This window comes from Coenobita brevimanus, chromosome 47, assembly GCF_032717465.1.
Source record: "Coenobita brevimanus isolate Jiangsu-jjx chromosome 47, ASM3271746v2, whole genome shotgun sequence".
NCBI lineage: Eukaryota > Metazoa > Arthropoda > Malacostraca > Decapoda > Coenobitidae > Coenobita > Coenobita brevimanus.
The window spans coordinates 12409415-12436889 of NC_137000.1; the positions used below are offsets into that span (position 1 = coordinate 12409415).

Sequence of the window (27475 nt, forward strand, 5' to 3'; positions counted from 1 at the left end):
ATGGTCAAGGTGGGGTGGAAAGTAGAGAAAAATGAGGTGGTATTCTTCCAGGCTAACGATATCCTAGCAACAGTGTGGAACCACAACAGAGAAGTCAGCCTATTGTCCACGGTCCACCGACCCTTGATGCACCGTACAGAGTCCGTGGATTACCGCAGCAAGAGGAGGCACCACATCTGGAAACCTGAGTGTGTCCTTGATTACAACATCAACATTTGCCTGGTGGACCAGTCAGACCCCATGATATCCACTGTCGAGTCTGCCAGGACCACGATGAAGTGGTACAAAAAGCTCTTCTTTCATCTGCTAGATATAACTGCCCCAAACTCCCCTGAGAGTATCCGCCCGCCATTTCCCCACTCCTATACCTCCTCAGCCAAATAGTCCTAGGCCCCAACGCAGGTGTCATGTTTGTAGTAATTCCCGGGTGAGACCCACCACTCAGAGAAAAGACATGTGCTATGAGTGCGTAGAGTGTGACGTGGGTCTCTGCATTCATCCTTGTTTTAGTGAGTATCACACCTTGATGCAGTTCTGATCATGTGTGCATGCGATATGACGCTCATACTCAGGAATAAATGCGACATACAGACGCACAGTGTAATTATAAGGCCCGTAGATATGTAAATAGTAGTATGGAAGTGGAAACTGGTGTAATATATGTGGAAAATTATTATGTGAATAAATATTTTCCAAGTGAAAACATTCCAAAGAAGTGTATATAGATGCGAGATTCTGACGCTCAGTGGAATAAATAAGGCCCGTAAATATGTAAATAGTTGTATGAAGTGGAAACGGGTATAATGTAAGTGGAAAGTTATTATGTAAGTGTATAAATATTACCTAAGTCAAAACATTCCTAGCGAGGGTATTTTGATGCAATATTCTGACGTTCAGTGGAATAAATATGGCCCGTAATTATGTAAATACTCGTAGTAGTATAAGGTGGAAACGGGTGTAATGTAAGTGGGGAAGTATATTGGGAATGAAGAAATAAAGTAGAAGTTGAAACACGAGTGGTAGCGAGTGTTATTGCTACGTGAATATGCGCTAGCATTTCGCTAAATACCCTCGATAGGAGTGTATATAAGTGAAAATATTTACATTGGTTGCTAAAAGGTTCAATAAAAAAACAATACTATGAAAGTGGAAAAATGATAATGTATGTTGACAGAAGAGTCATAGCGAGTGCGCTGAGTAAGCAGATGTGTGCAATACTTATGCTAAATGTCATCGTAATGAATGAAAACAACTGAAAACATTTACATACCATAAAAAATGGTATAATGGCATTGAAACTGTACTTTGCAAGTAGAAAAAATGATATGTTTACTGAAACAAGAAACTTGGCAACTAGTGTGTGACCAATATGACCAAACACGCTATGCTCGTGCGATGGAACAATGCTTATTTTTCTTTTATATATAACTGAAAACCATTATATTGTTGTTGTTACTGAGTATTAGTTCAAAATCAATAAATGTAGATGTGTTCTTTGTTGTTTCTCCCAAAATTACCTACCATAGAAAACGTGAGCGCCTCACACAGAATACAATACCTGACAGAATACAATACCTGATGTGGGGGACCTCATCTGTTCCAACCACTTATGGACCCCGGTAAGCCCTTTCTTGGCCATTTTCCTTTGTTTCTCAACAAAAGCGGAGGTTTTAGCCAAAAATTTTTTTTTCCAAAATAGCTCGGGATTGGGGGGTATCGGAGGTGCGAAATCGGTCGGAACATGACGGGTTAACGTGCATAGATAGAGAGACAAGGTGGGTCAAGGCCACGCCCATGCTGGATGTTACAACTGAGCTTGTGGCATATCACTTCCTGACATCCCGGGTCGCTCGTTTTGGCGCCATGCAGGTCATCATCACAGACCAGGGCCCCCAATTTGAATCTCGGGCCTGGCAGGACCTAATGGACTTCCTGGGTGCCAAACACCACAGAGCCTCTGCATATCACCTTAGGCAAATGGGATGATTAAGTGCTCCCATTGTCACCTGAAGGAAGTACTGAGGGCACTTCCCCACTCAGTGAATTGGGGGGCTGCGCTGCCAATCCTCCTCCTAAACTTGAGGGTTACGGAGAAGGAGGACATCGGGAATTCCCCAGCGGAGCTAACGTACAGGGAAGACTTGAGGCTACCGGGGGAGTTTGCCCCGCAGTCAGGCATGCCAGCCCTGGTTTTCCTCCCAGTGCTCCAGCAGGCAATGCAGGCACTACAACCAGTCCCTCTCCATTCCCGCCAGCACCAGACGACGTTCATCCCGCACTCCCTACCAGACGCCGAACAGGTCTTTGTGAGGAGGGGTCAACGCACATCACCACTCCAATCCCCGTACGAAGGCCCATACCCTGTGATCACAAACTCACATAAGACAGTCACAATATACAAACACGGGAAACCATCCACAATCTCTGCAGACAGAGTCAAACCGGCCACACCACAAACCCAGTCACAGACAACATCCCACACGTTATTCCCCAACCTTGCCAGCCCACCAACAACACGCCCGCAACCAAGACCTCATAGCCCTACACCAACACCTACATGCACCACCCACCCACACACACGCTCATACCATCCTCTGTGTCAACTCGTACCCTCCGCTACCCGTCATCACCACACCCCAACTCACGCATCATGCAGACAAGCACACCTCTACCACTGACGCAAACACTCCTTCACCACCACCCACACTACTGTCCACAAACCCGACCTCCAGCACTAACCCTACCACCCCTCAACTCATCCTTACACCTCATCCACCCTCTCCGTCAACCCCAGCTCCCGCCCCTTACGCAGTCCTTAACCCTAACCCACCCTCTCCGTCAACCTCAGACGATCCTACCCCACATTCTTTCCCACCAATCCCCATCCCTCCCCCAGTCAATACCCCTCATCCATCAACACCCGTCGTTCCTGTAAACCATCCATCACTAACCACAACCCTACAAACTACATCAATAACTACCACATTTACCTACACTCAGTCAGGCCGTCTCAGTAAACCACCACAATTTTACACTCCAGCATAATCTGATACCAAAAACCACAGACACTCCACATCATCACACCTATGTTGCATTCGTATGGTACAGTTTTTTGTGTTTGTGCAACCTTATATAAGAGCTCAGTTGTAAAGGCGGGCATAACTCTCTCATTCGTTCATTCATCATAACTAAGCACAAGTCAAATGTTCGTACAGAAAGTTATGCCCGGCTACTATTGTTTAGTTTATAGTCATCCCCCCCCCCCATTTAATATGTTACTCCATCACACATTGCCATGAAATGGACTTGTCATTAGAAACTCTCCTGTCAATCACAACTACTATTTGTAATTACCGCATCCAAATCACTTTCAAATGTTCGCTCACTTTGCATGCGGTATATATATATATATATATATATATATATATATATATATATATATATATATATATATATATATATATATGTACTTTGTCCCTTAATCATATTTTTTTGTTTCTCTTTCTCTTTTCTTTCTGTTTTATTGCCATAAAACGGAGAGGGGGGAGGGGGAGTGCTGTGGGTACCACAAAGTATTGTATCTCGCATTTCATCTACACACGTGGTTTCCTTCCCTCGTGGTTTTTCCCTCATTTCACCATACACACGTGGTTTCCTTCCCTCATGGCTTTTTCCACACCTCTTTCTCGGAATCAGCATTGCTATCGGTGCCTCTACCAATAGCATTCAATTTCTCTTTCCTCCTCACATGTAGTGGTGCCTAAACCAATCAAATTTTCAATATTCAGGCGACCTAGGCTTACCGGTGCTCCACTCACCTCATTAGGGGGCTTAAAACCGAGCGGGCGACCTAGCTCCGGCCTTCTTTCTACTCTCAGCTTCACCCTGGCTACTACCTCCTTGCTCTCTGTCTCTCCTAGTAAAATCTGGCCACGTGGTACAACTTTACATATACAATACGCATAAACACATCAGCCCAGCACTCCCGCTTCTCACTAAATTCATTACTCATATATGTAGTCTGTATCTATTTTATCCATGTAAGTGATTCACACATGCCGTAATGTATTGACCTTGTGCTATTTGGAAACGATGCAGTAACTCTGTATTGTTCCAAGTCAATAATCACTCCCCTGTCTGTTTCTTCCCAGCACATTTGCGTTTATCTATCTTTACCATTTGCCTTGGTGTAGCCCCTAGTAAAATATTCTCACAAATAAAATGCTGCAAACTCTAGCCTCGACTGACCCGGGAGAGCACGGAGGGTCGGGATGCTTGGGACGACCAACACCATCCTAGCTATGATCAAGACAGCATCCCTTTCGCAGCAGTGGCGGCTAGACATCTTATTCGTGAGATATCGCTTTGAATTTTTGAGTTGCCTGAAATGTAGTGAGAAACCTTGGAGGAATTGCGTAGCGATCATCATTTTACAAAGGAAGTGAAGTGCGATGACAAATTAAGTAAAAAATGCATGTAGGGTTTTTATGGATTTGACTCCGGTTAACGAAAGAGCTGACAAATGCAACCCACCTATAAGAAGCCGAATTCTATTGTTTTTAAGTCAGTGCCCATCTATGAAAAGCGAATCTTAATTTTTTGCAAACTAATCTCCATTTTATGGAACAAGAGGTGTGGTTATTAATGTGTACCTCATATCGCTGATGGTGTAGATTTCTGTAGCTTCATTAACGTTTTATATGTGATTTGAAAGGTGCTGCGTACCTACAGAGCAGTAGATTCATATTAATGTAACTTAAATGGCAGTGTTACATGAGAACTGATAGTGTTGCGTAACTAAGGAAAAGTAACAAAGTTAGGTAAATACTCGTAAAATTACAGGAGAAAATATCGTAACTACACAGGTGTTGAGAAGTGACGGTAACTCCTGCCTTGTCGTGAGGCCAGTATATTTAATTGGCGGCATTTCTAAGCATCATATATGCAATGGTGAGATACCATAGCATTAGGTGAGGCGACGTCAAAGAATTGTGAACGTTTAACACAAAAATTTCGGGGAGGATCTCTTTTAGCCAGGGAAGTAAGAAGAGGCCTAAATATCAGTTTTATCACACACACACACACACACACACACACACACATTATATATATATATATATATATATATATATATATATATATATATATATATATATATATATATATTGATACATAGCCTATGATTTCATCATCCTTTGTGCAATTTTAACGCACAGTATGCTGCATGTTTGATCACGAGCGTGTTCTGCCTCAGTTCCCCCCTTCTACCGTTATAGTAGAGTAAGTCGTCATTTCTGGAGTTCAGAGCAGGATTGTCAACTCTTTGTCCCCATGGCTTCATTTGCGCGTCCTTCTTACAAGTTGTATCAAGCTCTGCCGGCCCCTATATAATGAGCTCAGTCTCTGCATCATTGCCACTTAGATCTGCTCCTCATTTTGTTCACATCTCTGTCCTCCCCTGTACAGATATTATTATTGTGAGTGCTCAAGAAATCTCCAAACATCTAGCAGCTGTGTGTAATTTGAGTATAACTGTTGTATTTTTTCTTGTACTGTGTAGCATAAGGTTAATTCTTAGGCCTAGTGAGGTTTTTGATTAATGTTGGGTTTTATGTCAGTCATTTTCGATAATAGTTTGTATCTGTAATAATTTATCTTGCATTAACTGAGCATTGCCAGGTGAATTTTCATTTTATCAGGGCTGACTTAGATAAATTTACTCTTGCTAATTTCGTGTTAACAGAGGCTATTGCAGTTAACCATATATTTAACCTGTTTATTTGCCATTACATTATCCTTATGAGTCCTGAATGTTTTGTTGTTAGTTTGAGCATTAAACTTTAACTTGTAATTTTACCTAACTCTTTTGTTTTGAACCTGGAACTTTACGGGACAGTAGTGATTTTTAGTATTCTCACTTAAAGTGTACATTATCTTTCTCTGTTCCGTAACATAAATGTGGCAACCTTTCATCAGGATATTCAGGATATTATCATAAGGATATTGCTTGATATTTTGTGACTGTGATATATCCATGATGGCTACTATTACTACACTTGATGAAGCCAAAGATTTTTTGTCAAATGTGCAAACAGTGTGTGATGTAGAAAACAGAACAAAGAATGAACTTAAGCTCGTTGCTCAACAATTGGGAATTGCTGTTCGCTCTCATCATTCTAAAGATCAAATTGTTGACATGATTAATGAAAGCTTGTTTAATGTAACTCCTCCAAATGAGCAAACGCAGATTGAATTAGCCAAGTTACAGCTAGCCCTGCAGGAGGCTCGTGTGAAGGAAGCTGAATTTCAGGCAAAAGCTAAGGAGGCTGAGGCACAAGTTGAAATTGCTAGGATTCAGGCAGACCATGAGTATCGCATGAAACAAGGTGGAACTGGATCATCTAGCTCTGATGATTTTGATGTGGCTAAAAATGTTAAACTTGTCCCTCCTTTTAATGAATCTGATTTAACAAAGTATTTTCAGTTGTTTGAGAGGGTAGCTACAGGTTTTAATTGGCCCAAACAGTATTGGCCAGTACTCCTTCAAACTGTTCTCACCGGTAAAGCACAAGTAACTTATGCATCTTTGCCACAGGATCAATCTGATAATTATGATGTAGTTAAGAGCTTGATTCTTAAGGCCTATGAGCTTGTTCCTGAAGCCTATAGAGTAAAATTTAGGACAGCTTACAAGCAAGATAAGCAATCCCATGTTGAGTATGCAAAAATCAAAGAAGATCTGTTAGAGCAGTGGTTAAATTCTAAGAATGTGGATTCTGATTTTGACAAATTTAAGCAGATGATTTTGCTGGAGGACTTCAAAAGGTGTATTAGTAAAGATGTAAGCCTATATCTTGATGAGAAAAGAATAGATAATTTGTCTGATGCTGCAGTTTTAGCTGATGAGTATGTTCTCACTCACAAGAGATATTCTAGAGAAAAAGGGAAAGCTGAGAGTAAGTACGTTGCCTCTACTCAGAGTACAGGTAACAGGAAAGAGAATAAAGATGATGTTTCTCAGGAAGTAAATACCAGCTTCACCTCTAGATTTCAGAAAAGTAAATGTACTTATTGTAGTAAGCTTGGTCATACTACGGAGAAATGTTTCAGGAGACAGCGTGATGTGAACAAAAAGAAGTCTTTAAATATTCAGTCAATTGGTCTAGTGTCCACTCTTGAGAGTTCCCAGAATTCTTTAACTGAGTTAACTGAACCTGCTTTGAGGGGTAACTTAAATTCTCATGATGGAGCTCCTCTTTTGAGCAGTAACGTGGGTGACACTCTCAAGAGTTCATGTGCTAATTTCCTGTCTGATGGTTTTGTCAGTCATCTGGACAGTAATGACAGGAAATCAGTTAAAATATATCGTGATACAGGTGCTTGCCAATCCCTTATGCTGACAAGTGTTCTAGGCTCTAATGTTAATTCCTCTGATGAAACTGTAATCTTACAAGGTGTTGGGAATAATTACTTCTCTGTCCCTCTGTGCAGAGTGAATTTAGAGTCTGGTTTTGTTAATGGTTCCGTTATGGTTGGGTTGGTTGAGACACTCCCAATGTCAGGTGTAACTTTCTTACTTGGAAATGATATTGGTGGAAGTCAAGTGTGTCCAGCTCCTCAGTTGTCTAGTGAGCCAGTGGCTGTGACCCAGGATTGTGATGTCCCTGATGTGTTCCCTGCATGTGCTGTCACTAGGGCTAAGTCTAAAGTTACTGGTGATTTAGAGGATAATGATGATGATGATGTTATCCTAGCTGACACTTTTCTTGCTAATTTGGACCACTCACCAGATGAGGCAGTACCCCGTAGTGTTGATAATTTGTCTCGTCAAGAGTTGGTTGAGTTGCAGGTTGCTGACCCTGAGTTGAAAGGTCTAGCTAACTCTGCTTACAGTGAAGAAGAGTCAGCCGGTGCTTCTACTTGTTATTATGTAAAGTCAGGAGTACTTATGAGGAAGTGGAGACCCCCAACAGCATCAGCCGACTGTGAATGGGAGGTTGTACATCAAGTTGTCATCCCTCGTGTTTGTAGGCAGGATATCATTAGAGTGGCTCATGATTCCAGTTTGGCAGGACACCTTGGAGTGAGGAAGACTGTGGCACGTATTTTGAAACACTTCTACTGGCCAGGTATCTTCAGGGATGTTTCCTGGTATTGTAAGTCTTGTCACACCTGTCAAGTTGTGGGGAAGTGTAATCAGACCGAAAAGGTTGCACCTCTAGTTCCCATTCCTCCTTTTGAGGCGCCTTTCTCCCGTGTGTTGGTGGATATTGTGGGCCCTCTTCCTAAGACTTCTTCAGGATTTTCTTATGTGTTGACCCTGATTGATATGGCTACTCGTTATCCTGAAGCCATTCCACTTAGAAATATCTCAGCAAAGAACGTGGTTAAGGAAATGCTAGGGTTCTTCACAAAGTTTGGTTTGCCTAAGGAGGTACAGTCAGACCGGGGAAGTAATTTCATGTCAAATGTTTTCAAACAGTCTCTGAAAGAGTTGGGCATCACCCAGATCACGTCTTCAGCTTACCATCCCCAGACCCAAGGAGCGTTGGAGAGATATCATCAAACACTCAAATCGATGCTCAAGAAATACTGTTTGGAACATCAGAAAGACTGGGACAAAGGTCTTCCATTTGTTGTATTTGCCGCAAGAGAATCTCCAAATGAATCACTGGGCTTCTCACCTTTTGAACTACTGTTTGGCCATGAAGTAAGGGGACCCCTTAAGTTACTCAAGGAATGCTGGCTGTCGGAGGAAGATGACGTCAACCTGCTGGAGTATGTGATGAAGTTCAAAGAATGGCTGTCCACTGCTTTACAGCTGGCGAGAGAGAATTTAGGAGCTGCTCAGGAGAAGATGAAGACTTGGTATGATAAGAAGTCCAGGTTACGCCACTTTCAGCCAGGAGATCAGGTTCTGATTCTGCTACCAGTTCATGGGCAACCTCTTCAAGCCAAGTTTAGTGGTCCTTATTTCGTGGAGAAGAAACTCAGTGATGTCAACTATGTCATCGCCACACCAGATCGTAGAAAGAGCAAGCAACTATGTCACATCAACATGCTAAAGTTATATCACAGGCGGGACGAAAATAATCCAGTCTGCACTGCAGCTGTTCCACCCGAGTCTGCAAGTGAAGCTCTCCCATGAAGTATGAGCCTGAGTGATAGTTTGGGGAAGAATCCTGATATCATGAATGATCTCCAGACTAAGCTTTCTCATCTACCTCCCGAGGAAAGGCAGGAGTTTTCGGCATTACTGCAGGAGTACCCGCAAGTGTTCCGTGCCACTCCAGGAAGAACTACTGTGTTGATGCATGATGTCGAGGTTGGAGATGCAAAGCCAATTAAACTGCCTCCTTACCGTGTGAACCCAGTGAAAGTTCCTCTCATCCAGAAGGAGCTTGGCTACCTGTTGGACCACAAGATGATTGAGCCCTGTCAGAGCGAGTGGAGTTCTCCTGTCACTCTGGTCCCTAAGCCAGGTGGGTCACAGAGGCTTTGCATCGACTACAGACGTGTTAATCAGATAACTAAAACAGACACTTACCCTCTCCCTCGTGTGGAAGATTGCATAGACAAGATCGGAAAGGCTAGGTACATAAGTAAGTTTGATTTGTTAAATGGATACTGGCAAGTACCTATGACTGAACGTGCTAGGGAGATCTCATGTTTTGTAACACTAGGAAAGGCTTTTGCATGTTCGGTAATGCCATATGGTATGAAGAATGCACCAGCCACATTTCAGAAGCTCATGAATGTTGTAACAGAGGGTTTGGCAGGGTGTGTTGTTTATATTGATGATGTATTAATCTTCAGTGACAACTGGAAAGATCATCTATGCCATGTCAGTAAATTTCTTGACCGTTTAGTTCAGTCTAATCTTGTAGCTAATTTATCAAAGTGTGAGTTTGGTCAAGCTAAAGTTCAGTACCTTGGGTATGTAATTGGTGATGGACATGTTGCACCACCAGGAGCTAAGGTTCAGGTTATAAGTGATCTTCCCAGTCCTAAAAGTAGGAAAGAGCTACAAAGATTTTTGGGAATGGTAGGTTATTACAGGAGATTTGTTCTTAACTTTTCTATTCTTGTATCACCACTTACAGACCTACTGAAAAAGGGAGTTAAATATGTCTGGACCAATAACTGTGAATCCTCTTTCAACAAACTTAAAGCTATTCTATTAAGTCAGCCAGTGCTCGCTACTCCAAATTTTGCTAAGCCTTTTAAGATGGCTGTTGATGCAAGTGATACAGGAGCTGGGGCTGTTTTGCTGCAAGAGGATGATCAGGGTATTGAACATCCTGTATCTTATTACAGTAAGAAGTTCACTCCACCTCAAAAGAACTACTCCACTATTGAGAAAGAGCTTTTGGCCTTGATTTTGGGTTTACAGCAGTTTTCATTTTATTTGTGTTCTGGTTTTGACCCCATAGTCATTTATACCGATCACAACCCACTGAAATTCCTTAGTATGTTTAAAGATAAAAATCAGAGATTGACAAGATGGAGTCTACTTCTTCAGGAGTATTCATTAGACATAGAACATGTCAAGGGGAAAGAAAATGTTATTGCAAATTGCTTATCTAGACTTTAGACAGATTGTTTTAGAGTAATAAGAAATTTCCTTTGTAAATTTCTTTTTCTTTGTGGGGAGGTGTTACATAGCCTATGATTTCATCATCCTTTGTGTAATTTTAACGCACAGTATGCTGCATGTTTGATCACGAGCGTGTTCTGCCTCAGTTCCCCCCTTCTACCGTTAGAGTAAGTCGTCATTTCTGGAGTTCAGAGCAGGATTTTCAACTCTTTGTCCCCATGGCTTCATTTGCGCGTCCTTCTTACAAGTTGTATCAAGCTCTGCCGGCCCCTATATAATGAGCTCAGTCTCTGCATCATTGCCACTTAGATCTGCTCCTCATTTTGTTCACATCTCTGTCCTCCCCTGTACAGATATTATTATTGTGAGTGCTCAAGAAATCTCCAAACATCTAGCAGCTGTGTGTAATTTGAGTATATCTGTTGTATTTTTTCTTGTACTGTGTAGCATGAGGTTAATTCTTAGGCCTGGTGAGGTTTTTGATTAATGTTGGGTTTTATGTCAATCATTTTTTATAGTAGTTTGTATCTGTAATAATTTATCTTGCATTAACTGAGCATTGCCAGGTGAATTTTCATTTTATCAGGGCTGACTTAGATAAATTTACTCTTGCTAATTTCGTGTTAACAGAGGCTATTGCAGTTAACCATATATTTAACCTGTTTATTTGCCATTACATTATCCTTATGAGTCCTGAATGTTTTGTTGTTAGTTTGAGCATTAAACTTTAACTTGTAATTTTACCTAACTCTTTTGTTTTGAACCTGGAACTTTACGGGACAGTAGTGATTTTTAGTATTCTCACTTAAAGTGTACATTATCTTTCTCTGTTCCGTAAAAATATATATATATATATATATATATATATATATATATATATATATATATATATATATATATATATATATAATAAAAAAATAGCACTGACAAAACAGTGATCTGAGAGAACAAAGGTGAACAAACCACAAATAAATGAGAGTGGCAAACAGTATAATATTAGACAAGAGACGACAGGGAACATCAGAGAAACTGCATGTACTAAAAACAACAGACTGGGCAGGTACTGGGGTGAACGTACTGGGTGGGGCGCTGGGGAGGTGTGTCGTGTTGCCTCCACCACGCAAGGACGCAGAGCCACACGAACCTATGGCCGTGTTATTACTTAGAAAGGTGCATTACAGGTGCACTATATACTGTACCACTTCTGAGGGAGAGTGGCTAAGAGGATTACGGGTATCACATTATTACCAGAGAGAGAGAGAGAGAGAGAGAGAGAGAGAGAGAGAGAGAGAGAAAATGATAGTATGAACAAATAATAGGAGAGAAGTGTCTGAGTGGAATACAAACACATATGCGAAAAAATTGAAATATAATATTATTGAAAGTCCTGCGTCTGTGAATGTGCTGTGTTAACTAGAAATGGTAAAGTATGCGAGTAAAAGGAATAAATATTGTGAGGTATAAGAAAGAAGGGAATAACTGAGGTGTAAGTGCAAAGCATAAATCTTGAAATGATGGGGAGCTGCTTGAAATAGACGGCCTTCCCAGCCATTTTGTTAATAACCCTGGTATAAGCTGCTTTAGTTCTTTGATGTCATAAAGTACCGTGCGAGAAGTTAGCATAAAGCAAGTAGTGTGACAACAAACTGTAAGTGATATCCTAGTGTGCGGGGAAAAGAGTTGTATATTCTGTAATTTATTTTCTACATGTTTCTACTAAGATGAATAAACTTGTCACTTGTCTGGCGTTAGCAAAAATAACACAAGAAACACAATCTTTTTATTAAGGGATTCAGGGAGATTGTTTCAAAAATTTATTACTCCGACGGTCTGTTATTAAATGAACAGCATTCTCTGGTGACAATAACCATCAACTAAAAGTAACTGAACTGAAGGGAATTAGTGTGAATAAATAACAAATGAGAACGCAGTGAGTATATGTAAGTGATGCACAGTGTGAGAGGTTCTTACGCTATGAGTAAAATGTGAAAAGAATCTATGAGTGCATAGTGAAGGTTTTGATTATACAAAAAATGTAAGAGTGATGTGAGTGTATTAGTATAAATAAGTCCTTGGATGAAAGTTACAGAATAGTAAAGCTGTGAGTACATTATGTGACGTGAGTACAATTAGTATGCGTTAGTACCTGTGCCTGAGTAGTAAGGATAGACTGAGTAATGTGTGAACTGGGTGTTAGCTCATGTTATTTGAGTTCAAGGATATCAGTCTCTGTTTCAGTGTATGTGATAGGATGGGCAAGGGCGTGAATGCTGGGTGTGTGGGGTTAAGTCGGCGTTTCTCAACCTTTTTACCCTTATGGAACCCTTGAAATAATTTTCATGTCTCAGGGAACCCTTACATAAAAATTATTATATATCATTATTAATATCTTCTTTCTGCTGTATGAACTTAAATTTCATAAGAACATAATATATTTTTTCCTGATATCTTGTTTAAGCAAAATATAACTTACGTTTATCTCAAGTTTATTGACAATTAAAAAAAAATAATAAATAACAATAAATAAATAAATGAAACTGCTTGTTCTAGAGACCACATATGGAGGTTTTCATTCACACAAAAAATAAACATAACCAATATCATAATTATATAACCCATATAAACAGAACGAAATCAGATAATAACTACTAGTACTACTAAAATAACTTGATGAATAAAACTTAAACAAATAAAACTGAAGCAAACTAACTTTGGAAGAGAAAGAAAAAAAAATACATAAACTTCTCATATACAAAAAAAATCATAAACACACTTAAACTCTTAAAATTCATATAAAATCCCTAACTGATGGGTAACATTCACTAAATAATGTGGGTGAATGAGGGACTGTACCAGCATGCAAGGAGGTACACACTCAAAAAAGTATCGTTAAACTTACTGCATGATACAAACTGACACCACAAATGAAACCTTTGATAACTGTCTTCCTCCACCCTACCGTGACAACTGGATTGTTCAGTGTGAAGCTTATCGGACCCCACTGTAATGGTACTTTTTTGAGAGTGTGTACATATGAGATTGATGGAGACCGTGCGCGCGTCCTGTACTCGAGTGAGTCACGAATCCGTCACGTATAGCTCGTGTCTACTGACCACTAATGGCGGTTTCACAATGGCGCCGTAAAGACGTCGCTAAGTTTATTCCCTATAATTATTATACTTTTAATTCATATAACAGGTTAAGACTTGAAAATAGTACCCAAGAATTTTCCAAGAATATGCCGTACGTGTATAGTAAAATTATGAATATAAAATTAAACATAAATGACTCAAAAATGCATTTACATATAATTAGCCTAGTTATCACTATTTCTCTCGGAACCCCTAGCGATCTCTCGCGGAACACTAGGGTTCCGGGGAACCCCGGTTGAGAAACGCTGGGTTAAGTGTTATGGCTGAGTCGAGAAAAGTAACCTAAGTTCTCTTTCTCTTCCAGGGTAATTTCTTCGTTCATCTCACATTCACATTATAGTGTGTCTTGATACAGTTTCTTCTTTGATACTCTTGTTTTCCCTCATCTTTTCTCATTTGCCTTTTTTTTCCCCAAAGCACTTTTCAGTCTTTACTTTTGGATTATTCCTGTCTCGTTTATTATGATTTTATGCTATCATTCTTTAGTTTTGATTTTTTTTTTTCACTTTTTCCAGTTACGTTTGATAGATGTAGTGAGTTCCTGAAGTTAAGTTTTTCGTTTTTTGAAATCACCTACATAACTCTTGTGAAATGCCCGTGTTGCTGAGTTAGGATGAAGTTGTGTGTGCTGAAATAACTTACTTAATATTTTTTCAGAGTAACCCATTTTTTTTTTTTATAATGAATGGAGGAAGGAAAAACAAAGGAAAAATAAATAAGTCCATGTGCCTAAAGGCATCCTCAATTCATAGAATACTTATAACAATTGGATTTAAAATCAAGAGGATTAAATGAATGTGGGAAGCAAATCCCAGGAAGTGAATTCCAGAGAGTAGTAGTTCTGGGGATAAATGAATTTTGATAAGCAAAGGTTCTACATTGTGGGGGAGAGAGTGTGAGTTCATGGGCGCTCCCAGTTGCCCGAGTGTTTCGGGAGAAAATGTAAAGGGGAGGCACAATTGAAGCCAGTTCGTTAGAGCACTTACGGTAAAAATATCGATAAAATAGTTCTAAAGAAGCAACATTTCGACGTACTGATAACGGAGGAAGGTCCTGCGTTATGGCAGGATTATTGATTAATCTAATGGCTTTATTTTGAATTTTGTCCAACTGCCTCAATGCAACCGCTCCACATCCACTCCACAGTGGTGAACAGTATTCGATCTGAGAACGCACATGACTTTTGTATATTGTGGCCATTTGCTCGTCAGTGAAGAACTCACGAACTCTGTACATAAGTCCCATTTTTTTATAAGCATTTTTAGCAAGGGATTTAACATAAGCTCTCCAGCTTAGGTTGGGGTTTAGAGTAACACCTAGGATATCAATTGTAGTGGATATGGGAATACTGACATCATTTAAAATTATGTGTGAGTCTGAGGGATTCTTTCTACTGGAGAAATTAATGTATTTAGTTTTCTGAGCATTAAATGAGACCAGATTTTTTTGTCCCCATTGATTAATTTTAGAAAGGTCCTGGTTCAAAGAAATTGCTGTGTTTATTTGGGAATTTATAATATCAAATTGTGTAAAGGAGGTACTAAATGTGAAAGAACTATGAAGGGCTGAGTCATCAGCATAAGAGTGTATTGGGTTTTACAATTACTGAATGCAGTGTTCTGTGTTATAGTGTTCCTTAAGTTATGCATACAGTGCAGGTTGAATTGCTCAATACTATGATACTGAAGCTGTGCACTGAGTTCTGGGTGTTGTGTTGTTCAAGTATCCTTGCAGTGACGTCTTGGCAAGGTAAATTGTACAGTATTATTAAACATTTGGATACTGCGGCGTGCTGTATGTTGAATTGACCTACAGTGTTGTGTGGTGTGCTTCAGGAGCGGCCAATGCGGGTGTCTGCCACAGAGCTTCCTCCTATATAATGGTCTCTTCTTCCTGGCCATCATTTGGAGCCTACACCACCGCGAGTCTGAGGAGCCACCCTTCATGGTGAGGTAGATGGATGGATGAATGATAGATGGATAGATAAATGGATAGATGGGTGTATAGATGGATGGACAGAAAACTGGACAGATTGGGAGATAAATAATTAGATCGAAAACAGATTGGAAGGCAGAAACGACTTACAGATAAATGATGGCAGGTAGACATCTCACTAGACCTTGGTAAACACTGTAGATGGCAGGAGGGAGACTGGGGACATCAGACCGAAAACAGACAAGTATGGCTGATATGATGTTACATATACGAGCACACGTAGAGGCATTACATAGCCTCCACGCCCCCCAACACACACACACACACACACACGGACGCACGCCCACACACAGAAGTACTGTACACACACAACGTAAGCACTACACATTAATTTGTTGCCAGTATGCATACGTATGTTACAAAGTAAACAGGGATACGGTGGACAGCTCACAGGGAAGGGAGATGGTAATGAGAAGAGAAGAATAATGGAAACACTGCAAGAGAAAAAGCCAACACAATGCAAATTCAGGTAATGCAGAGTGTGTGGACTATCAGCTAGAAAGTATATGAGCAAAACACACATAGAACAACTAGCGTACGTTTACTCTCCTAGAAGAGTATTCTTTGTTTTACTCCTTAGCATTAGCACCGTGAGTAGAAACACTCCCCATGCAGAGTGCATTTACTCATGCTGGCTGTCAGCTGTGATTAAGGGCTTGCGCATCACGTTAGTCTTTTTCCGGCTGTTGTTTACGTTGGAGATTCAGTTGAATTTAGCAGCTGTGTAATACATAAATATCGGTGCACAAGTAAGGTAATTGGTAACAAATATTGTGACAGTATAAATTTAAAGGTATCATCTATATTGTGGGCTAGTTTAAAAAGAACTTATAGTTGTGTGTGTAGGTAATGCTGAGCTATATTACTGGTCAGGTGGTCATGCGTGAAATGAGGATTTGAAAAGCGTAGGCAAATACCTAGCTGGGAGACATACAGTATAAATATTGGGCTTTATATTAATTTTCAGCAATAGGTTGCAATACTACTGGGTTAGGATTGACTTATATATATATATATATATATATATATATATATATATATATATATATATATATATATATATATATATCCCATGGTCAGAAATTATGGTACTCGATTGTAAGAATTTATAACAATAATGGAGGATCATAATCAAATACGTTTTCATTGTCAAAAATGCATTTATCAGGCTAGTAGGTTTAAGACTTTATTAAAGCACTATACATTGGTCCATGCATTAGAGAGGGATTTCAAACTTGTTTGTGGCATAGATGGGTGTACAAGAAAATACAAAAATATTCGATCTTACCAGCACCACATTAAGCAGTGTCATAAGCCCTTTTCTGTTCAGCACTTGTCACCCAATCTTAATGAAAATGTTGATGTTGGCTATGCTGTACAAGTACCAAGTATAGACAATGTTGAGGATGACATGGACTTTGATGACAATGGAGAAAATCATGCTGATGATGTGGGAAGAGCTCATGTTCCTGAATATGACTATACTAAAAGATTAGCCAAGTTTCTTCTGACACTGCGTGAAATTCATAAAGTGACACAAGCAGCTTGTAGTGCTGTTGCTGAGGAAATTCAAAATATTGTGCAACTAAACAGTGACCAATTTCTCGCAAAAATGAAATTGCTACTGGAACAAGATGAACATGAAAACCTGAATAAGCTGAATAGAGAAATGAATGAAATTCATTTTCAGCAAACGCAGCTGGTAAAAGATGCTTGCAGTAGCCTTTATCATCCTCATCAGCTTCATCAATATGTCTGTGATCATATGAAGTACGTTGGTCCTGTTGAACTTGTCTTAGGGGAAGGGATTGATGGTAGATCACATACATTGCAATATGTTCCAATACTAAAAACCCTTCAGTCACTGCTGTCTCATGGAGATGTATTGGCAGAAGTTATGCAAGACAGAAGGTCAAGGGATGGTGTACTGAGAGACTTTTGTGATGGAGATTCTTATCATTCCAATCCTCTATTCCAACAGGAATCCACAGCATTACAAATTGAACTTTACTATGATGATTTTATGGCTGCCAATCCTATTGGAACAAAGAGTAAAATGTACAAAATATCTGCTGTGTACTTCATTCTTGGCAACCTGTCACCAAAACATAGATCAAAACTTGATAACATTCAATTAGTTTTGCTCTGCCTTCACCATGAGATTATTGCAAATTATGGCATTGAAGCCATGCTACAGCCAGTGCTTGATGACATTAGCATCCTTGAAAATGAGGGTATAAATGTTACCTGTGATGGGCAAGTGTATCATTTTCATGGAACTGTCTTTTGTGGCAGCTGACAATCTTGGGGCCCATGCACTTGGTCGTTTTTATGAGAATTTCTCAAGAGCAGAACGAATGTGCAGGTTTTGTACTGCTACGAAAGAAGAGATGAAAGATGCACACAATGATGAAGTTTTTCAACTTAGAACTAAAAGAGGTCATGATGCACATGTATGTGCAGTTCAGAATGATGAAACCTTAATTCGTGCATATGGCGTAAAAGGACAATCGCCACTGAATAATCTGCGATATTTTCATATAATTGGAGGACTACCATCTGATATTGCACATGACTGTTTTGAAGGTATAATACCAGAGATAACTCTGTGTGTACTGAAAAAATTTGTAGCAGAGGGATATTTTTCTTTTGAAGAACTGAATACCCATCTACAGAATTTTGCCTTTCCAGAAGTAGACCGAGCAAATAAACCTCCCCCTATACTTCTCATTCAGGGAACCCCCAAAATGAAATACACACAGACACAGATGAGATGTCTCCTCAGGGTTTTGCCATTGATAATTGGACAGTTTGTACCAGAAGAGAATGAGTTTTGGAATCTCTTGCTAATACTGATGGATTTTGTTGAAACGATAACTGCTCCTGCCTTTCATAGGGGAGACATGCAATTCATGAGAGATGAAATTGAGATCTTGTACGACACTTTCAAAGAATGTTTCCCAGATGCCAGGACCAAACCCAAAATGCATTACACAACTCACTATCCCACTCAGACATTAATGTTTGGCCCATTGGTTCATTGCTGGACAATTCGTCTGGAAGGAAAGCATGCCTTTTTCAAAGGTATTTTTCAGGGTACCCATAACCGAAAGAACACTTGCAAAACAATGGCAGAGAGACACCAGTCTCGACAAGCACTAATTCATTGCTCTGAGTTGTATCTTGGAAGTACAGAATCTGGTGCAAGTGGACAGACCACAGAAATCATTCAGTTACTACCTGTCCAAATACAACAGTCCATTTCTGATATCAACAATAACATTGAATCAGTGACTTCTGTGAAGAAAATTGAATCAGATGGGATCACTTATTCCATTGGCTCATGTGTTGTACTAGGGACCCTAGATGGTTTATACATATTTGGTCTGATTACACATATATTCTTAGTGAATGCTGAATATTACTTGTGCTGTACAGTAATGAAATCCATATACAACAGGCATTTACATGCCTATCATGTTTCAGAGACCAGTAGAATCCAACTTGTCAAGGTTACTGAATTGCTTGATTTAATACCACTTGGGGTTTATAGATATGGTGCTAGGAAATATGTCATTCTTAAGCCTCACATTCCTATTCAGTTTGTTTAGGACTATCATTCTTTGATATTTACCCTCCTCATTATGTAGAATTGGGAAGAGAAGATTTTTAATAGAAGTACTTTTAAATAGTGTTTGCATTGAATTAGTTGGTACCAGCTTAATGTTGCTGTCACAATATTACATATTACCCACTTTGTGTAACTGATATTAATTTTCATGTGATTTTGTGGCATAGATAATGTACAAGTTTTTGGTTGAGTGTGCGGGAAGAAGGAAAGTTCTGGAGTTAGAAGACAGAGACAATATACCAGACAAAATAAGACTTGAATTTGGGATTAAACCAGAATCTGAAGTTGTTGTGCAGGCCATGGATCCTGAATGGGGAGAATATGTGGATATCACAGACTACTCCTGTCTAAGAGACAGGGATCGCCTGCAGGTCGTTGTTATAGACAGCCTCCTTGTTTCTACAGTGACCACCACTGACACCAGGTAAATAATATACCGGTACTGTATTATCGAGAATATTATAAATGCCATATTATAAATATCGAGAAGAATATTATAAATGTCATGAAGGTGTTACGTGATTGATAATATGTTGAAAACTCTTTAACATTCATTATACGGTGTTCAGCTTCATAAATTCTTTAATATTTTTCTAGTGCTGTGACATCCAATGAAGCACCGGAGGTGCTACCAATGCCAAGCAAGTCAGCCTCCAGACTGAGTGTGTCACCATCCCCTACTCCAGCCGCAGGTCCTTCTGCTCCCTCAGCTACTGATGGATGTCATCCTCTTCCGCCAAACTACAGCTTGCCAACAGAGTACATCCCAGCCAGCGTGCGAGATAAGCTGGACAAGAAACTGCCATTAAGGCCAAAAGATGCTGGCTTGCTTCTTGGAGCCGTCTATGAACACCTTACAATGGTGTATGGTAAATGGTAAGTATGAGATTTTACTTGTTTTATATTAGGTGATTTGAAAAAGCAATTGAAAATGTGCATATATATTTTTTTCATTGTCATATTCAGTGAGTGAAAAGATGTACTGTTTATTAAGTTAACATTTGTCTTCATACATTGGTTACCGTACATTACTGCTAGGCTTGAAATGTGTGCAGCTTTTCAACATATTTTGTAAACTTGTTTTACAGGTACTGCACTACATCTGAGTACCTGGCCATCACCAGTATGTTGTTCCGCATATACCCTTGCCTAGCAGGTTCCAACTATGACATTGCACTGGTATGTAAACATAATCAACTTATACAATTTGTATGTGTATTGACAGTGGCTCATACATAGCAATGGCCAGTTGAGTATTATAACAGTAATGCAGTTATCAGTGTCTCACACCCTTGTTAACTAAATTATGCTCTGTAGTATTTACATAAAAGCGAACCCCTCGCACTGTTAGAAGTCTGTCTCATACCATCATCAGTGATATTTATTTTTATCAGACTTCTGTTCTAACAACCAAACTGTTTTTAGAAAACTCTGTCTTTCCAGTAATTGGTGCTAACAAATTTCTTTTGCTTGGTTTGCAGCAAAACTGGAACCGGAAGCTAATAGATAAATTTAAAAACAATAGAAAGAATGCAGACCGCAACCAGCCTGCTGTGAAGAGGAGGAAACTGGAGATGGAGAAAGAGAAAGGGGGGGAAACAATCCCAGGTAAATGAGGCTGCTGGCAAGAAGAAAGGCATCACATGGGGAGTTCCCAACTTTTTACCCCCAAGGCAAGAAGGAGAGGATGATGCAAGCATCAAGCAGCATCTCAAATTCCTTAACTCCCAGAGCAAACTGAAGCCAGGAAATAGAGATGCAGCAAAGATTTCGACCCGAATGGATGCCACATTTGCGATAGAAGACAACAAGTTGTTGGTGGCAGCACCATTAAGGAGATTAGAGAGTCCTATCCCCTCCTATTTGATGAGAAAGAGGTAATGATTTATATTGCTTTATTGAATTTTAAATAGTATTTTGCATCAGTTATATGTTCATTCCACTATTTTAGATCTTCCTGTAACAATGACTATGATCAGATATTGGAGGGGTTGCACGTCTTAAGGGCCCAATGCACCTAAAACAAAGAATGTTGGAAATTGGCTCCCAGGGAAGTGATTTCTGGCATCGTTTGTTTATGGTGTGTTCGGCCCTTAAGATGCGCAACCCGTCACACGTCATAAGGGCCCATCACATCATCAGCAAAAAAATGCCAGATATCATATCTCAAAGAGGCGATTTCTGTTTTTTTTTTTTTTTTTTTTTTTTTTTTAATGGCACGCTTGGCCCTTAACACCCCTTATTGGTTGTTATGCTATAAGTTGCTATATTGTGAAATTCAGCACATAGACTAATTCATATAGTGGTTAGCTAAATGTGTTACAGTCATTGAATTATATAGTCAAGCCTATAACAGACCTCGATCTACCAGAATTTCCTTTTAATTTGACTCGAGGAGCCAACCAGACTGAAGTCTGAAGTCTTATATAACAGGAAAAGTCTGGTAAAGCCAGAACTGGTCCAGACTGCCTGACCTCAGTCCGGAGCAGCCGTAGCATCGCTCTCATTTTTTGGGAAAAGTCTGCTAAATACAACTTCAGTCCGGACCCTTGAATGTATAATACAGTACAGTACAGTAAGTAGTGAAAGCTGTTGCTGATGCCGTGGTGAAAAACCATAGGTGCGGTCCGGTCAAATGTCTGATGTATTGGAAAAAGTCTGAGGTAGCAGGTAGAAGTCCAGATGTCGCATTTATCGGACTTTTGCCTTTTTTGGACTGGCCTGGGCCCCCATTAGTCTGTTATAATAAGGTTGTACTGTATGTTATATTAATGGGACTTACATGTAGAGTATATTTCATTCAGGTATGCTCTGCATTCCCTGCTATTATTCCTGCATTTACCATTTTTGATGATTTTATTAGCAGTTATCTTCTAGAAATAATATAATAGTATAAAATATCAATATGAAATGATTATAAATTATACTGAGATAGACACTGAATAATCTAAAACCAAACACCTACAGTATCTTAAATGTGTAATTTGTTTTTCATAACAGATCAGCAAGGAATTCCTCCGAATCTACAACGTACGCTTGGGGCCTCAGTTTGAGGTAGGCATGAAAAAGTATGCTGACCGTCTTCTTGCTCTCTCTCCACCTAAAACGAAGTTCAGCCTTCACCTGGTCCAAAAAGCACGTGAAGAGCTTCAGGAATGTAGGACAGAGGAGGATAAGAGAGGTAAGTCTGTGCAATAACCATTTGCTTCTGACAAAAATTTTTACATCATTGTACACTTTACATCAAAAGAAATACATCAGATTTCTTTTGCTAAGGTAGCCATTTCTTGTGTTAATTTTCAAGTGCTTAAGTTTTATGTTACAGTGTATAAAAACGCAGTGCTAGATTTGATTGTAAATACTGGAAATATGTTTCAGTATGTTCCTGGAATCTTTTGAGCATCCCTGGGCTGCTGAAGGAGGATGTAATTTAATTTCATTTTTATGGAGACTGAGGACCTGACCCACCCATCCCCCTACATTCAGATGATTCAGATAAATACCAAGACCCATTACAAGATCATAGTTGATGGAGGTATAGTTGCCATTAGTGAAACCCTAACCAGAGCATTCAAAATCTTGTTTGCTTGCTTCTATGTTTTCAACATAGTTTATCCCAAGCAGCTTGTGGCCTCCATGACCTTTTTTCAAAAGGCCATCATGAACATCCAGGACAAGGTCAGTTCCAATAAAAGGTTTTGTACTTTGCTTGCAAAAATCACTGTGTAAAAGTGTCACTGTTGCCAGACTGACTTTTTAATAATACTTCACAATTTATTGGACTTGTGGATATACTCATAGGTAATAACCCCTGAATTTTAGTATTTATTGATATACATAAGGAGATAAAAATATGCTTTAAAATATGTTCACTATTCAGTATTTAGTGTTGAATAAGAAAATCATTGTCACCTGACACTGAATATTTGATGTGTCCACATTGGAATTGATGGAGATTGCCTGCCAACATGTGAATCTTGGGCATAGATTTTGTCACATTTTTTGTTTCAAAAGTGTAATTAGGTATAATTACTATCTTTTATTGGTTTCACTTCATGTTTTTAATAATTATTGACTGGTAACTTACTATGATCTATATTGGTATTTTGTCAATGATGTGTTAGTGCATTAATTTAAGTTTACATAAGTACATTATTAGTATTTTAAAGAATTTTGTGCTTGCCTAGCAAACAAATAAGTCATTGTTTTCTTGAAGTTTAATGGTTGGGAAGCGTACACCAATGTGAATAGCTTAAAATTCTGTATGTTAATACTTCCAAGGCATTGTGTGCAGTCTGACATAAATAGATCAAATCAATATTGGAAAAAAAATATCTGCTATGAACATTTTTGTAATTGATATTTGAATTAATCTTGATTAGTTTAGTTTCTCTTAATACAGGCAAGAAAATGCACAATTTCTTAAATAGATGCAAGTAGCCTTTGATTTACAAGTTGATTAGTTATAATCATGTGGCAAATGTGTGGCCTATAATGGACTGAATTTTATAAGATGTTTTAACATGCATCTGTTACAGTATTACAGCTCATACTTTTGTGATACATTGCATTGAGATTATTTCAGATGAAATGTATTTTGCATTTATCAAGGTAAAAGACGAAAAATTGCACCATGAAATCTTTCAGCTTTACAATTGTGTACAATATATTTCTGTATTTTTGTTTTCATTCACCAACTGAACTTAACATTTCATGAAAAGAAAAAGTTGCTTAAACCGGCACATGTTCTGCCATCATAGTTGTTACGTGTTGAGAAGCTGGTGTTCAGATGGATCTCTTTGGATTAATGTGTGTTTACAGGGACAGGTATTTGCATTTATGAATTCTGAACACTACCTATTTTTGTAAGGAGGGAGCTAGAGTTAGACTGATTTTGATATTGTTTTTGTAGTCATGTAAATAAATGTGTTACTCTTATTCATTTAGACATATTTGCATTTATGCATTCAGAACACTACATATTTTTGGAAGAGAGTAATCTTTCTACTGATATTTCTGTACGTAAATGACGTACTTTTTGTACTTAAAGAATTTGATATAACCAAATTATGGCACCTGGTGGTTTAGTGTGTAATAAAGGTGTTCCAATTGATTGAGCCTGTGCAGGTTTATATCCAAGGGTAGGTTGGGGTTTATTGATCACATAATGCCACTCAGGGATGAGTGGAGCTGGTCACTCTCATCTTAAACGTCAGGACCAACTTGCCCAGCCCCGGGCTCCTACACTCCCCATGAGGCAACATAGGATTGGATGTATGCATTTAGGTATCTGTATTTAGGATTTTAAAATACTGCATGGTTTGAACGAGATTAGTTTTACTATAGATATCCTTTTTAGTATGAATTTTGAAATATGAAATGATATGAATTTATAAACATGTAAAATCTATCTGTGTATTTTTCTGTTTCACAAAGGGCAGCTATTTTGGAAGGAATCTGCACTACTATTTCCAGCTTACTTCAAGGTGGATTGATTTACTCTTTGCAAAAGGTAATGATGCTCCTTGCTAGAGTATTTATTATTCTTTTCGAAAAGTAAATAAACCCTCCTTGGAGTAAATATACTCTTATAGGGGAGTACAGTGTCAGGTCAATTTTACTCTTGAAGAGAGTAAATGTACTCTTCTAGTAAGAAATACTCCTCCTGAAGAGTATGTTTACTCTCTCACATTTCTCAGAAGAGTAAATATTGACATAGGCGCTGTACTCCCCTAAAAGAGTAACTTTTACTCTTAAATTTTTTTCCTTATCTCCTTAAGGAGATAAGGAATGCAACCAGCAGATTTAGGTAGGTAGAGGACAGGCAGAGAGGGTATACAGGCAAGTGGACAGGACAGGTAGGGACGGGTAGGCAAGCACGCAGGAGGACGATAGGTGGGGAAGAGTAGGCGGGGAAGAAGACAGAGGACCGGTAGGAAGGGGTATATAGGCTTGCAGACAAATGATAGGTAGGGAGGGGTAAGCAAGCATGAATACAGAGGACCGGCAGCGAAGAGAAGGCAGGCAAAATGGTAGGCACGGAAAGTGACTGGGGGAGCAAAGAGCGAGATATGAGGTGCTTGGAGTGATGCGGCACGTGTGAGGCATCTGTGATCGTCATATGGCACTCATTTTGTCTTTTTGACTTCAATTCTGTCTTTGTCTGTCTTTCACGCAAACCTTCCACTGGATCACTTGAAGTTGAAAATAAACTGTAATTCTATCGCATACACATCATTGGATGTTTTAAACCTTTTCTTTTTACTCTCAGTAAGTCCTCAGAAATATCAGAATGAAATAGTTGAGATTCTGAAAACATTATTGCTTCAACTGAAACAACGTCAGCGAGTAGTAGCTGACTGAAGATAAGATGTAGAGAGAGAACCTATGCAACTGATATAGAAGACACCTAAAAAGATGGCACTACTAGATTAATAATCCGTCAGAAACAGACAGAAGTAGAAGACGCAGTCACCACAATTAATAAAAAATGAACACCGGTCAGTAGCTTCTTTGCAGAATATATAACAGCTGAACGAAAAGGATAATAGAGTGGCAACACAGAATAAGAATAGTCAGGCAGAGAACGAACAAGGAGATATACAATTCTATGTTAATGATGATGATGATGGTGATAGAGAGGATGATGATGGTAAAACTTCAAAATTATTACAATTGTTTATACAAGAACTGTGATCCTCCCTTTTTCTTTCAGGCGATGTGCACTGATTTGCTGTCCATTATGTTTGACGTAGTGAACCTTTGCATCTTCTGGCCGCTGCTCTCGAGTAAGTTCATATGTGAGATTAGTAGTCCCATTCCTCTCGTTAGCTTTGGAGACCTTCTGACACCTCTACCTTACCCATTTATTTATTAACATAGCGCTTGTGGACGCAGACACAGACACAAACACGCAATCCCGCACACATACATACAGTACGTACACTCGCACGGGCACACGCACATGCACACGCGCATGCACACACACACGCATATTATACACACTCCATCACAATCACACACCATTACAAATCCTACCCTTTCCTTCACACCACAAATTTCAACAAACCCCTTCTCTCCATTTCCCCAGCCGGCAGTATGCGCTTCGGTGCTGCTGCTGCTGTTGCCAGCCTCGCCCTGCGCCCCGTGTCGGCCTTCCTGCTGTACCGGGTCGTGCAGGATAGGGCCAGGGGGGAACCGGGAGGAACGAGACCGAAAACACCCAATCTACCCTCAGGCTTTGGTGGACTTGTGGCCAGTACGTTAACACCACTTTGCCATTTACTACATAGGTTTTTATGTTCTGATTCGTACAGGAGAGTGAGAGGGGAGAGACAAAAGGAACAAATACTAATTTACTTATTCTGTTATTCTGTCTTCACACTTGGGACACATGGGCAGTAAATTAAGCCTTTGCACTCCACTAGATACTTGGATGTTAAATTTTGACAACTGACATTTCAATTTTATACAGTTAGGTATCACTGCCACTGAAAAAGTTAACCCCTTGAATATGATGATATTTTAAACATTTATTCTGGCAACTTTCAACAATATTACGGATCTTACAAATGACATTCAAGCTTTCAGTAATTAAGAGAATCAAGCGGCACACACAGACCTACTATAACTGTAATTCTCTTAGCAGGTGCAGCCAGTCGCGTCACCTACGAGGAAATTGACAGACCCAGGTCCACAGCACCCCAGGCCCTAGACCCCGAGACCGGTTCCACACCCACGTCCTCGCCACCACCATGCCCACCACCACCATACCCACCACCACCCTCACCCACCAGCACCCTCGGCAAGAGCAAGCCCGAGTCACGGAAGGCCTCACTTGGTGGAAACTATTAAAAAGATGCTGTTTATGGTAGTTCCTCTAATTTAATGATTTCTACCGGGCCTTGAAGCACAACGACTAGCAACAGTTGACACAAAACGTAATGAAGTGATTAAGTGACAAAAAAATGTCGAATTCACTGAATCTGTGGTAAAGTTTGCAATCATCGTTAAAATGATGAGTTAGTCATAAATTTCTTTTTCTAAGTGATATTTCCTTTGCGAAAATAGGGTAAAGTTGTATAGAAGGGAACATCGTTG

At 39.4% G+C, this 27475-nt stretch overlaps 2 protein-coding genes across 2 annotated transcripts in view; one reads left to right on the forward strand and one right to left on the reverse strand.

Annotated features, from left to right (window-relative positions):
• LOC145399077 (uncharacterized) lies at positions 1–27229 on the forward strand. The gene is made up of 5 exons (XM_080271831.1): positions 1–188; positions 15585–15696; positions 26091–26163; positions 26466–26637; positions 27034–27229. Exons 1-5 carry the CDS (start codon positions 1–3, stop codon positions 27227–27229), a joined length of 741 nt encoding a protein of 246 aa, XP_080127957.1.
• The window catches only part of LOC145399054 (carboxylic ester hydrolase-like), a 137745-nt gene that overhangs the window by 35889 nt on the left and 74381 nt on the right, over positions 1–27475 (reverse strand). The window lies entirely within an intron of this gene.

What these genes read in the sequence shown, in the direction of transcription:
- LOC145399077 (XM_080271831.1), top strand. Translation starts at nt 1, where the DNA reads ATGGTCAAGGTGGGGTGGAAAGTAGAGAAAAATGAGGTGGTATTCTTC. An exon ending in CACCACATCTGGAAACCTGA is followed by an intron (nt 189 to 15,584) that starts GTGTGTCCTTGA and finishes GGTGTGCTTCAG; the next exon opens with GAGCGGCCAATGCGGGTGTC. An exon ending in CTGAGGAGCCACCCTTCATG is followed by an intron (nt 15,697 to 26,090) that starts GTGAGGTAGATG and finishes TTTTTCTTTCAG; the next exon opens with GCGATGTGCACTGATTTGCT.